The sequence below is a fragment of the Lepus europaeus genome, chromosome 13, assembly GCF_033115175.1.
Source record: "Lepus europaeus isolate LE1 chromosome 13, mLepTim1.pri, whole genome shotgun sequence".
In the NCBI taxonomy this organism is placed as follows: domain Eukaryota; kingdom Metazoa; phylum Chordata; class Mammalia; order Lagomorpha; family Leporidae; genus Lepus; species Lepus europaeus.
In genome coordinates, this window is record NC_084839.1 from 91,367,336 (window position 1) to 91,380,643 (window position 13,308).

The window sequence follows — 13,308 nt, forward strand, 5'->3', positions numbered from 1 at the left end:
AGGGTGAATTCCTTCCAAGAGCCTTATTTATTTGATTTGTAAATTTGAATGGGTCTGCCTGTCTGCTTTAAAACATTTCTGTATCTGTGTTTCTTCACCAGGAATAGAATGGGTACAAGAATATCTGCTGCTCTCCTTGGATGTTGTGATGATTCACAAAAGGTAGAAGTGCCTTGCTCAGAACTTTCTGCTTACGAGTACCCAGTTTAAAGCACACTAAAAAGAACAGCTCTTATTTTCCCCTCTTCCTCTCTCCCAAGGATACGAGAGGTACATATTTTCATTAAAATTTTCTGGTGAAAAGGGAAGAGGAAGCTGAGTTTTGGAAGTATTGGTGATTCTTCTGAAGAAGGCAGACCGTGTCTAGATCCAATTCTATTGCACTTCGGAAAAACAAATCTCAATAAAATATTAACTGCCCTGTGTCTTCTCTGAGAATCCTTCCCAGTCCTGGGGATCTTGTCCTGCATTCCCTCTCAGGTTCACAGATAACTGTTCTTAAGTTGCACCTGCTCGGGTGAATATATGATGTGTGTGTGGTAATGTGTGTGTACAGATATACTTCCAAAAGGTTTTATTTCATAAATACCGAAGAGAACACGGTTTCAGTGACTAGAGAGGCAGCTGGCTGCTTTTGTGTTCATTTCGGTTTCTGATGCTAGAGATGGCAGGAGCACAGCTCGCGGAGCACAAGGCGCCCTTTCCCAGGAGGCTGCGCCCTGAGGCGGCAGCGAGCGCTTGGCGCTGGAAGACGCAGCCCTTTTAGCTCCAGTCGAATCGCGCTGCCTCGTCCTTGCCTTTCCAAACCACAGCCCGTCCTGTAATTAGCGGAGCAAGTCCATCCGAGCTAGGCAAATCACTGGTTTTCCATGAAATGATTATATCGTTGATGCTCTGGGACTTGTACGACACCTCTCGGCCTAAAAACAGAAAAAGCCTTTTTTTTTTTTTTTCTTTTTCATGAGCTGGGGGAGGGAGAAGAAAAGTGGAAGCGACAGTGTTACCAGGAGTGAGACCACTACAAAGAGGGAAAGAACCGGATTCCGTGGGGGCGTGAGAACAGGAGGCTCCGCACCCGGCATTTCGGTGCGCAGAGAGAATGCCGTGTACCCGCGGTGATAACTCCCGGAAAGGGAACAAAACCAGGCTTTCCTAAACTTTCTGTACATCCAGAGCGCTCCGCTGCGTCCCGCCTGCGCGGAGGACACCCCTACTCCACCCGCGGGGCTTCGGCCCCACACTGTGCCCCTGTCGCCTCCTTGCGCGCCCAGCGCACCGGGGTGTCCCCTTACAGGAGCCTGCGGGGGGAAAGGGCGCGACGCGTGGGTCGCGTCGGTCCCTTCCTTGGATGGACGCCCGACGCTACCTCCGGGGCGGGGACAGCTCTGGCCACCGTGCGCCCTGCGCGGCGATTCCACCCACACTGCTCGCCGGCTCCGGGGGCGGAGGGGTTTGGCACGCTGTGCCGGCAACAAGGGAGCGCAGCCATCGCCCCTGCGGCCCCTGGGGCCCCGCGTCGCCCGCGGGCTCGGGCAGGTGCGCGGTGCGCCAGCCGCGGCCTCGCGTCCTCCCGCCTCGAGGCCCGGGCGCCGCGCCCGCCCCGCCCCTGCCCCCGCCCGCGGGCCGCCCGGGGCAGGGCCAGCCGCTGCAGCCGGCGAGCCGCGGACCGGGCATGGGACGGCAGCCGCAGCGGAGGGCGGCGGAAGGCGGCTGAGGGTGGCTGAGCGACCCTGCCGTGGCCTCCTGTGGCCGTGCGCGCCCGCCGGCCTGTGCGCCTGTTCGCGCCGGGGACTCAGGCCGCCGGCTGCAGACTCCCGGCCCCTCCGCGGCGGTGGGTGGCTCTGACTTCGCCGCTTCCCGAGGGGCCGAGAAGGGGTACGCTATCCCGGCGCGATGCGCTGAGCGCTCAGAGCCCCAGACGTCCGGCTTGCGGGCTGCCCCCGGAGAGGACCCCCATGGAGTCCGCGGGCACCGGGCGGAGCCTGCCGACGCCGCCGCCTCGGCTGCTGCTGCTGCTGCTCCTGCAGGTGGCGGGGCCCGCGGGCGCCCTGGCGGAGACCCTGCTGAATGCGCCGAAAGCCATGGGCACCAGCTCCAGCCCGCTCAGCCCCGCGAGCGTGGTGGCTCCGGGAACGACAGCATTCGAGGAAAGTCGACTGCCCGTGTTCACCCTGGATTACCCCCACGTGCAGATCCCCTTCGAGATCACCCTCTGGATCCTGCTGGCGTCCCTGGCCAAGATTGGTGAGCGAGCTGGACCCTCGGGTGGGGGCAAGGACGAGCCAAAGGGGCACCCCCGGAGGGTGACGGAGTGGGCGACACGACCTCTCGCTCGTGGCCATCTCCCGGTGGACGCAGGTAGAGGCCCCTGTGCTGGCTGCGGAGGGCCCTGGCAAGGATCGCTTGCATGTTTTGGTTCTTGAATGGGTACTGTACTGGCTCATACACACTTGTGATTTGCTGCTTTCTTCTGCGTAAAATGCCAGGTTGGACGGCCCCTCTGCCAGAGCCCAGGGAGACCTGTTCAAGGCGAGGTTAGCCAGCAGGCTGAGGGTGTCCGTGTCATCCACAGGGAGAGTTGCAGGCGAGCACCGATGCTAAAAATGGGTAAAGAACTGGATGCTGGGGACAGGCGCGTCTCAGCAGTAACACAGACCAGCCGCGCACCTGACTAATGAGGTGCGTGGAAGGGGACCAGGGACACCTGAGCGCTTGAAGCTGCTACAGGAACGCCCTGTCTCCTCCCTCTTTGGGGCTGGGGCTGCCGCTGTCACTCGCCAGGAAGCGTTAGCTTGAGAAGTTGACGGAGGCCAGAGAAGGGAGATACTTGGAACCAATGGACCAACTTCTCACGCCATCCTCAACTCTTATTTAAAAAGCAGAAACTTCGGAATTTATTTTTCTCATCTCCATTACTCTTCCACTCCCTCAAAAAAAAAAAAAAACCTGTTATGATCATGGTACTTTCTGTTTACTTTAGATTTTAAAGACTTTTTAAAAAATCTTCACATCCAATAACTGCTGTTGTTAATGTTTAAGAAAAAGAAACTTTGAGGGGTAATCATTGTGTGCCTTACATGTTTTCTGTGGTTGCCCTGGCTGACAGGTGAGGCAGTTTTTCATAAAAGATAGACACACTGCTTGTCCTCCGAGGGAACGTACTGATGGGTGGAGAGTGACAGAGACATCCACTACAGGGATTATAGCACAGGAAAGTGCTGAATAGAGGGAGACACACAGGAAAGATAATACGGAAGTGCAAGGAGGCAAGGGGGGAAGGATTTACACTGGATTTTCAAGGGTGGCCAGGATCCCATTCATTGGAGATGATTGGGAAAACATTCCAGAGAAGAGATGGGGGGGGGGGGTGGGTGGGTGAGGTGGTTATACAGGGAATATGAACAGGGACGTGCAAAGCATGTAGAAGGGATGGATTACAAGAGGGTGAAGTTGTGGGAAGTCAGCCTGAAGCACACCTTGCATGTCAGATTAAACCAATGAGATAACATTAAACCAATGAGATGCCATTTGGTGACCAAAGGAGCCACATACTATGTAATGACTTTGCAGTCTGTAATCACCGGCTTGGACATGGTCCTACTAGTTGAGCGTTTTAATTCTACCCGAGCAATGCTATAAGGGAAGTGGACTTCCCCATCTATCAAGCAGATATGCAGATGTAGATAATTTTGTGGTCTCTAATAATAAAGGGAGATGCCATCTCTTCCGGCAGTCTTTGCAACAGCCCTGTGGGGGAGGGAGCGCATGCATTGATACTCCGCTTGGGAGAGGTAGAAACAGAAGCACAGAGTTTACACCCAGGGATTCGTCAAGTGGGGGGCCGAAGGCAGTGTTCTGCTCTCTCCCTCGCTCTGAGCCTGCAGCCTCTATCCCCGGAGGGCTGCTTCGGTGCCCTGTTTACATGACTGCTTCTCTGTCACCCATTCTGTTCCATCTCCTTCCTCTGTTATTCACTCCTGCTTATTTTAATCGGATTAATCTCACTAATGACAGCTGCTAGTAGGCACTTAAGTTCATTATCTCTCATTTGCACAACCACCATCACAGGTAGATGTGATTACCTTGTTTCATATAGGAAGTGACTGAGAAGTGAGCAGGTTGATTTGCCTGCGGGTGGGAAGGCAGAATGCCAACCAGGTCTGTCTGACGCTCGTTTTGGGGTCTGTTTCATTGGGAGGATTAATTGAGAAGGGCTGTGTCCATCATTCTTGGAGCAGTGCTGAGCAAGGAGTAGGCGTTTCGTCAGTGTGGCCATCGGAAGTAGCAGTGACCGTGGCAGTGTCCACCAGCGGCAGTGGTAATGCTGCTCTTTCTGGCACTTCAGCTCCTTTTCCGCTGTCCTGGGATGCCGCCCCTGGATCTCTTGTCTTAGCCTCAGCCCTGTTCAAGTGTTCTTACTCTGCGGCTTGTCTTTTTTGTCCTTGCTGTCTGACTGTCGTGTTTCATACATTTTGTTTGACCTTATCACGTTAATTGTGTGCTATTTTCTCAAACGCCGTTCATGCTTGCTTGTGTCAGAGCTTGCAGGTGTAACACTATGCCTGTTAGCAGCGTTCTTGGCCCACATGCGATTGTGTTGCCTGGCACTTCTCTTCTGCTTGCCCTCTCGTGTGTTGTTTCACTCTGGAGATTATCACACCTGGCCCTGAGTGCGTCCTACCCCTCTGCCTCTCCGAATTCCGAATGCCTACTGCAGCTACTACTTTACCTTTCCTTTGTGTCTCGGGGCAATGAAGATATGACAACACAGATGTCCATGCTGCCAATCCAGAGATGGTCTCAGTAGCCAGTTACACCCTCACTGCCATGGGTGAGGTGAAGGCCAGAGTTCTCAGGGCAGAAAATGGGAGTTTGGGGATCCAAAAATCTGGCACTTGGGGCATTTGGTTAATTTCTTCTTGCACAGCTCATCCCTGACCTGCAGCTTCAGCTTTGTTCACAAAGAAGCCTGGAAGTGCCCGGAAATCCTCAACCCCATCTCCTGCCTGGTCCAGGGCCCTGGATCTTCTGTAGGGCTCTGGGCAAGATTGTGCTGGCGCCACAAGACATTTTTACATCACCTTAAAGTGTCATCAAGTCTTTAAAATTTGCAATTTTAACTTTGGCCTGGAAAATTTGCTACTTTGGTATAAGTCACATGACTTAAATTGCTCATATTGGGAAAGGGTGGTGAGTTGATCTTTGCAGGGGGATGTGTGGCTGCGCGGTAACACAAATGCTGATGCACGTGAAATACTGTGATTTCCATTTGGGGAACTCTTAAGCCATGGTCCCTCATGTGTTTCAACTCAGCTGCCCCTAGAGAGCATGGAGAAACACTACTAGAGATTTCTCTAGTCAAGGATCTCGGATGACCCAAAGGAGAGGCTCCTAATACCATTTGTAGGCAGCTTAAATAATGCTTGGTGGGCAATTCAGAAAAAAAATGTTTCCAGACTACAGCACAATGTGCTTAGAAATATTCCAGTCGGAAGTGATAGAATATTTGTCTGGCAAAGTCTTGAATGACTCTGATTAACCTTTCGTTGTTTTACTTGGTTACCAGGGAAAACCAACTTTGTAATCGTTTAGTTAAATGAAAAGTAATTCTGTAGTTATAAATTTTCCTAAAATGATAATGTGTTTATATGTGTATGCTCATATGAAATAGGTTTTTAAAAAAAGCAAATAAAGGAACCTGGCAAATTTAGTACACCTTGGAAAACTTTACATATTTTGGCAAGAGTCATTTCTTAATTTTTTTAATAAAAGTATTTGGTTTTATTTATTTCAAAGGCAGAGGGAAGAGAGAGAGAGAAAGAGAGAGAGAGATCTTCTATCCACTGACTCCTTAAATGCCCCCAATGGTAGGGTCTGAGTCAGGCTGAAGGCAAGAAGCTGAGAACTCGGTCTAGGTCTCCCAAATGGGTGAAAGGGACCCAGGTACTTGAGCTGTCACCTGTTGCCTCCCCGGATGTTCACCAGCAGGAAACTGGAGTCAGGAACAGAGCTGGAACTTGATCCCAGACATTCCAATATGGGTTGCTCTTGTTCCAATCCACATCTTAATCTCTGTGCCAAATGCATACTCCACGTTTCCTAATTTGTTTACTTAGTCCTCTTCACATGCACTCTTATTTTTTCACTTGAATATTTATATTTTGAACAACAATTGATTATTTTTATAGTTATAAACACGCTCTTTGCTTGGTAAATTCTGTACATAAGGCTGATGTTTTACAGTCTGTAACAATAGGTAGCCAAATAAGTAAGAAGGGAAAAATGCTCTGGTGTGTTTTAAGATTGTCACCTCTTATTTTCTTGCCCATGAAGTGTGTCTGTGGGATCTGTGCTAATATGAGTGAACTTGGGAATGCATTCCATCTTTGCTCAAGACTTGAGGGTAGAGCTGTCTAAAGTATCAGAGCTATCTTCTTTTTCCTAGGGTTCTCAAATACCAATCTCTCTGTGTTGGGGTCTTTTTTTCCCCTTTTTGATAGAGAGAGGGGGAAAGAGAGGGAGAGAGAGAGATCTTCCATCCACTGATTCACTCCTCAAATGCTTATGACAGCCTAGACTGGGCCAGTTGGAAGCCAGGAGCAAAGAATTCAACCAGGGTTTCCTAGTTGGGTGGTAGGGACCCAAGTGCTCAAGCCATCACCTGCTGCATCCCCAAGTGTACATTAGCAGAAAGCTAGAGTCTGGAGCAGAGCTGGGACTTGAACCCAGGTACTCCAGGATGGGATGTTGGCATCTCAAATGATGTCTTCACCACTGTGCCAAGTGCCTGCCTGTCTTCTGGGGTCTTGAAGGGTTGATCTTTTTGCCTCGGCTCCCAGGTGTCCCTTTCATTTCCTTCACCCCTAAACTTGGGGTTACAATGCACAATTTTTAGCCTTCCCTTCACCCTTCCATTTGGAGGTTAAATAACTTCTATAGTTACTTGAAGGGAAAGGCAGATATCAGTTTAGTCCATGAACTTGGGCTCCAGGTGCTCCTGAATTTTAAAGAGTTTATTTATTCATTTGAGAGGTAGAGTTACAAACGAAGAGAGAGGTCTTCCATCGCTGGTTCACTCCCCAGATGGCCACAAACGCCAGAGATGAGACATTCAGAAGCTAGGAGTCAGGAGCTTCTTCCGCGTCTTCCACATGAGTGCAGGAACCCAAGCACTTGGGCCATCTTCCATTGCTTTCCCAGGCCATAGCAGAGAGCTGGATTGAGAAAGGAACAGCTGGGACTAGAACCAGCACCCATATGGGATGTCCATGCCACAGGTGGAGGCTTAGCCTAGCACGCTACAGTGCTGGCCCCTCTGCTGAATTTTAAATGTGAAACCCCAGAGTTTCATACATGCCTAAATAGAGTTTTTGATTTCTGAAAAGCCTTATCCCACCACTTGGTCTGTTTTTCTTCGTCCTGTTTAATTTATCTGAAGCATATTCACCAACTGAGTAGTCAGTGGATGAGGCTCAAGATCTTCATTATGGAACCAAATCTTATTTTGAACACACTTCTAAGATCAGGTGTATCTGGTAGTATATGATGGTTCCTAATTAAGCTATAAGAGATCTGATTTCTTTGTCTCTGAGTTTCCAACTATTCCCATTCAAGGCTACCCATGTATTTTCTGCTTTCTGCCTGAAGAATGACTCCATAGGTTTCTTGTGTTTTCTAAAGAGAAATTCAGTTGTCTTTTTGAATGTTATCAATGCCACTTTACTTCGGAAGTGTTTTTGTAACGTTTAAAATAATAGATAATGTTTCACCAACTAAAAATGTTATTCTGTATTGATGTTCCCAAGGACAACAATAATATTAATGGAATGCTTTGTTTCTGACAGAATTCTTTCAGGCATCTTGAAACCCTAAGAAGTATATAAAGAAATTTTGTGTAAAAGTATTCATTCTTGTTGGACTGTAAAACCAAGTGAATTTGATGCTTTGGCTGTATGAGCCAATCTTGACTAATGATTCAATTACTTTAATATTTATTGTTGTATTTGGTTTACCTGTGTGTTTGTGGATCACTTTTAATTATTTATACTTTATCAAAAATCACTCTTTTGTCTGAATTTTTAACTTTATTGCAACAAAGCTATTTCATAATTTAAAAATATGCTTTGTCTGTGTTTGTGGTCTCCATTCTATTTCTAGTATTTTTTTTTTTTGTCTTTCTCTGCTTTGATCAAAATTCTCATAAGTTCGTCTATTTAGTACATCTTGAAACAAATTGTTTTTTGTTTGGCTTCTGATTCATCAGTTTCTGTTCTTACCTTTATGATTTATTTGCTCCTACTTTTTTTGAATTTATTTGTTTAGTTCTGTAATTGAAAACTTAGTTCATTAATTATTGAATTTACTTATTTTTAATATGTCAGTTACCACTCTGAACTCCAAAGTTGCTATTATGCTAAAATGGCATCAGTCTTATTAATGGCCCAAACTATTTCAATAGTTTCTTTAGTTGTTGAATTCCTAATATGCCATTTTCCACTCATTTATTTATCCACAATATCCGTATTTACTTGTGCTCATTAAATGCAAAGTTATGATACACTGTACATTTAACACCATCGCAAATAAAATAGAAACTCAGTTGATGTGAATTCACATTTATTGCAAATAAAAATAAAAAGGATGATAAACATGAAAGATTTTAGGAGAACAATGCAAATGAAATTACAATTTCTAAATAAGTTGCTTCAGACCATTAGTAGAAATAAGAGATAAACTGTGGATGATCTGAAAGCAGGTCTTTACACAACACACCACTGATAAACCTGGAAAGATGACTGCTGGATGCATCTCATCTCAGGGGTTCTCCCACCAAATTCAAGTCTATAAAATCAATTTGGTCCTCATGATGTCAAATAATCGCCTTGTGAACCAAAATAGTTTTATTAAATAAAATTCTTCTTAAAAACAAATTCCCAATTTTCAAGTAGGTATACTTTGGGAGGATGACATTAGATGTATTTAAGGGTGGAAATACATGTTTCTGTCCTAGTTTTTTTTTTTTTTAAACTAAATTTAATTAAATTTATTTGGTGGGGGATATGAGGGGAAGATAGAGAAGTGGGGGAGATAGAGAAGAGAGAAGAGAGAGAAAAGCAGACAGAGCTCTCATCTAATGATTCACTGCCCAGATGCCCCCACTTGCAGGAGCTGGCTGGGCCACAGCTCGAAAGTGGACTTAGTCCATATCTCCCTTGTGGGTGACAGGGACCCCCAGTTAGCTGAGCCATCACCTTCTGCCTCCCAGGATCTGCATTAGCAAGAAGCTGGCACTAGAAGCCAGAGCCAACTATTGAACCCAGACCTTCTGATATGGGACACAGTCATCCTGACTCTTAAGTCTCAGCCAAATGCTTGCCTCTGCATGGCATAGTTTTGGTAGGTAGCTTTCACTCTTGTTCTCTGCTCAGTATTTTCAGATTACCTTGCAATATTTTATTATAACTCAATAATTTTTAGAATTTTATTTTTGACCTAAGTATATAGAAATTTGTAGTTTTTAAGAATTTTATTCATATTTTATTATATTTTGATTACAGCAGCATGATTCAGATTATCAGTATTGGTTAGGATGATCTTTGTGGCTTAATACATGGTTATGTTTAATTTTAATAAGTTTTCCATGTATGCTTGAAAGAGAAGATATATTTTTGAGTATAGGATTTTACACACATATGCGTGAACATATACAGACACATACACAAGGAACTAGATCAAGTTTCTAATTATAGTGTTAAAATCTTTAAAAGTATTACTCATTTTGTGGCTACTTTCTGGCATACATAAAATCCACCTCCAAGATTGTGGTAACAGTTAGTATTTAAAATCTTGTCAATTTTATTTATTTTAATGCTATGTTATTAGGTACATATTGGTTCAATATTGTTATATCCTCTAAGTGAGTTCTGCCTTTAATTTTTAAGTTATTTAATTCTTTGTTTCCAAATATTATTGACACTCAAATAAAACTGGACTTTGCACATGTATTTTTTTCTATATCTGTGTTTTCCACCTCATCATTTTCTTTTTTTGTTCAAAGAAACTTTTATGTAATGTGTACAAATTTCATAAGCACAACTTTAGGAATAAAGATTTATTTATTCATTTGAAAGTGAAAGTTACAGAGAAAGAGTGAAAGACACAGAGAGAGAGAGAGAGAGATCTTCCATCTGCTGGTTCATGCCCCAGATGGCCACAACAGTGAGGGCTGAGCCGGGAGCTTCATCCAGGTCTCCCATATGGGTTCAGAGGCCCAAATACTTGGGCCATCTTCCACTGCCTTCTCAGGCCACCATCAGGGAGCTAAATATGAAGTAGAGCAGCTGGGACCTGAACTGGTTTTTACCCATATGGGATGCCAGCATTGCAGGCAGTGGCTTAACCTGCAGTGGCTTAACCACAGCACCTACCCCATGTCAGTGTTTCTTAAATATCTGTTTTCTTATACCTATACCTTCAAATCAACTTGTCATTTTCATTTGGATGTAAATTACATAAAACTGGATTTTTTAGCTTTAAAATTTCAAATCTCCATGTAATTTAAAAAGAAATGTAATCATGATCATTGTGAGTAATGATATATTTGGACTTACTTTATTCTATTCACTGTGCTTTTACTTGATGGCATCATTTTCCTTTTGGCTTATTCAGCTTTTCAAATTTTTTATGCATTGTTACCTGCTCTACTTTGATTCTATTTGTTGTTACTCAATTTTAATGTGATGATCTGAATTAACAGGAGCCAGGCATGAGTGGTTGGTTTACATTTCAGGTGTGTTTTCCTTGTATGCAATAGTTATATCATTTGTGTTGTATAACTTAAACCCTTGGGACTCAGTTGCCCTAGTGATAAAACGGAAACAATAAGAGAACCAATGTATAAGCTATTGTCTGAATTGTTAATTGGTTTGCATAAATGGTTAAAATAATTTTCTAGAACATAGCATTTGCTATTTTTATGGTTATCTTCTTTCTGAATAACATTTGAACTCTTTAATTATTTGTCTTCAAATTTAGACCTGTATTAAACTTCCTCCAAATCAGTTTTTTTTAATAGACAGTGTTTGTGTGGATTTGCAAAGATGTTTGCCAGTTTTTTGTCATTGTTGCTTCTATCTCTTCCTATTAGATTAATTTCATCTTACTGAAGCATGTACTTTAGTAGATACTTCAGAGAAGGCCTTTGTGTTTGCTGAAAATGTTTTTATTTTGATTATTCTCTTGAGCAAAAATAAATGAATATAGACAGGGTTTGGAGTTAGTATCACTTACCACTTGAGGGATATAATCTTCTTATTTTCTGCTCTCTTTTGTTGCTAAGCAGAATTATATAGTCGCCCTTATTACTCTTTTGACTTTTGTCTTTGGCTGTATTTAATATTTTTGTTTGGTTAGTTATGATGTTATTTGTGTTGGCTATTTATGATGTTCTGTATTGTCATCCTCATGTCTATGTATGGATTCACTTTATTTTTCTGGATTGGAACTTGTTATGCTTCCATGTTCCTTAACTACCATGCATGTTTTTCATCTATTTTCTTTTCTCTTTTATTTCTTGGTAATTCATCAGGTATTTTTCCCATCTTATATTATTCTTAGTGTGTCTCTAATCTATGGTTACTCATTATATTTTTAGTTTTTTTTTTTATTTTAACTTAGGCTTTTTTTTTTTAAATCTTCAAATCTGTGTTCTGTTGGTGGTGTTCTACTACTTAGTTTTTATACCTATTTCATTCCTTCATGCATTTAAGAGATATATTCATTTTGTAGTCTCTCAGCTTGTCCTGTTATTTCTAGTGATTGGGGAGCTAATTATTATATTTACGTCAAATGACTTTTCCTTTTTTTATAGATTATGGTTTTTCTTGGTTTTATTGTGAGCTCAGTTTCAACAGATTTTTTTTTTTTTTGGTTGAATATGTTTTCCTTAGATTGTAAGCCATTCTTATAAAAACGGTTTTGAGTGTATTTCATTTTGGGACCATGGGTTTCAATGACTGGTTTTTAGCTTGGTTTTCCCAACATGATTCAAGTACTGTAAATATAGACTTTATACCTGTGTGGGGTATAAACCTGGAGTTTGTTGCTGTACGTGGTATAAACTTGGCATTTTACACTTCACAGAGGTGAGTTTTCCTCTCAACCTAAAGCCATAAAGAGTTGACACGTTTTCTTCCATTTTCCTGGTCACCCTTCCCCTCCATTTATTAACTTAGGGCAAAGTAGCTCTTTGAGTCTCAAGAAGTTATGCAAAAATCCTCACTTCAGTGGTCTGGAGTCATATTTCCTGTCCTCATCCAGGTGTTAAAATGTTCAGTGCTAGCACATGGGTACGTGGCTGTTTCTGGAGTTTCCCTGATTGACTGTGGCTTGATATCCTATATCTCTCGCTTCGATTTCTCTCCTTGTCTTTGCCCTCTTAGACATTTTCTTTATTTTCTGGTGGCTCAGTAGTAATGAGAGGCAGCTTTATCTGTTTCTCTATTGTTGGGTAACTCAGTGACTGTTTTGGTTCTACTCTTGAATGAATCAAGTGTTGAGTGGCACATTTTAAAGAAATGCTTTCTACAGAATATTTCAATGCCCATAGAATATCATAGTGGCTTTTCCTTGATGTGAATTGGAATTAATGTGTATTTTCTTGGTCTTTTAAATATACAGAATGGAGGTCTGACTGTATTGTCTTTGCCTTGTTTTCTATATTTTTATACTGTGACAGACGTGGAATAGGTCAGCAGTTGAGGGAGTATTAGATCTAAGTTTTGGAAAAATGCCCCTGGACTGGAAGGAGAAGACCCTGTTGTAATTCTAGTTCTACCATCAACTCTATTTTATGACCCTGCCAAATCTTCAGCTACTTGGTTCTCCGATTTACTTAGTAGAAGTAGGGGTATATACCTGCCCTATTTGTTTACTACTTCCATATGGATAATATGAGATTCTCTTCAGGAGAGGAAATAATTTATATGAAAGCTCTTACTTTTATAGCAAAATAAACTTAAGCCAAGAGAAGCATGTGTTTATTAAATTAAAGTGATGTGTAGACATGGGTGTATTGTCATTCTAAATGATACATATACAATTATAGGCTACTCTTGCAATTACATCTTTTACATGTCATGAGTCATAATTGGTGTACTTCCTGCAACAATCCTGTACATTGTTCATCACTGTTCACAGACTTTCTAATTTTGATTTGCCAAATTCATCCCTTGTCTGAAGATAGCTTGTATGTCTCTTCCTCTGCAGTAATTCTGGAGACAGAGGAAGGGAGGACAATTCCTCCGAAAG

At 43.2% G+C, this 13,308-nt stretch overlaps 1 protein-coding gene across 1 annotated transcript in view; it reads left to right on the forward strand.

Moving 5' to 3' along the window:
* The first annotated feature begins 1,955 nt into the window (after positions 1–1,955).
* Positions 1,956–13,308, forward strand: part of SLC9A2 (solute carrier family 9 member A2) — a 100,834-nt gene continuing 89,481 nt past the window's right edge. Inside the window, exon 1 of the mRNA XM_062208797.1 lies at positions 1,956–2,244. Coding sequence (XP_062064781.1) covers positions 1,956–2,244 — 289 coding nt within the window. The remainder of the gene's footprint in view (positions 2,245–13,308) is intronic.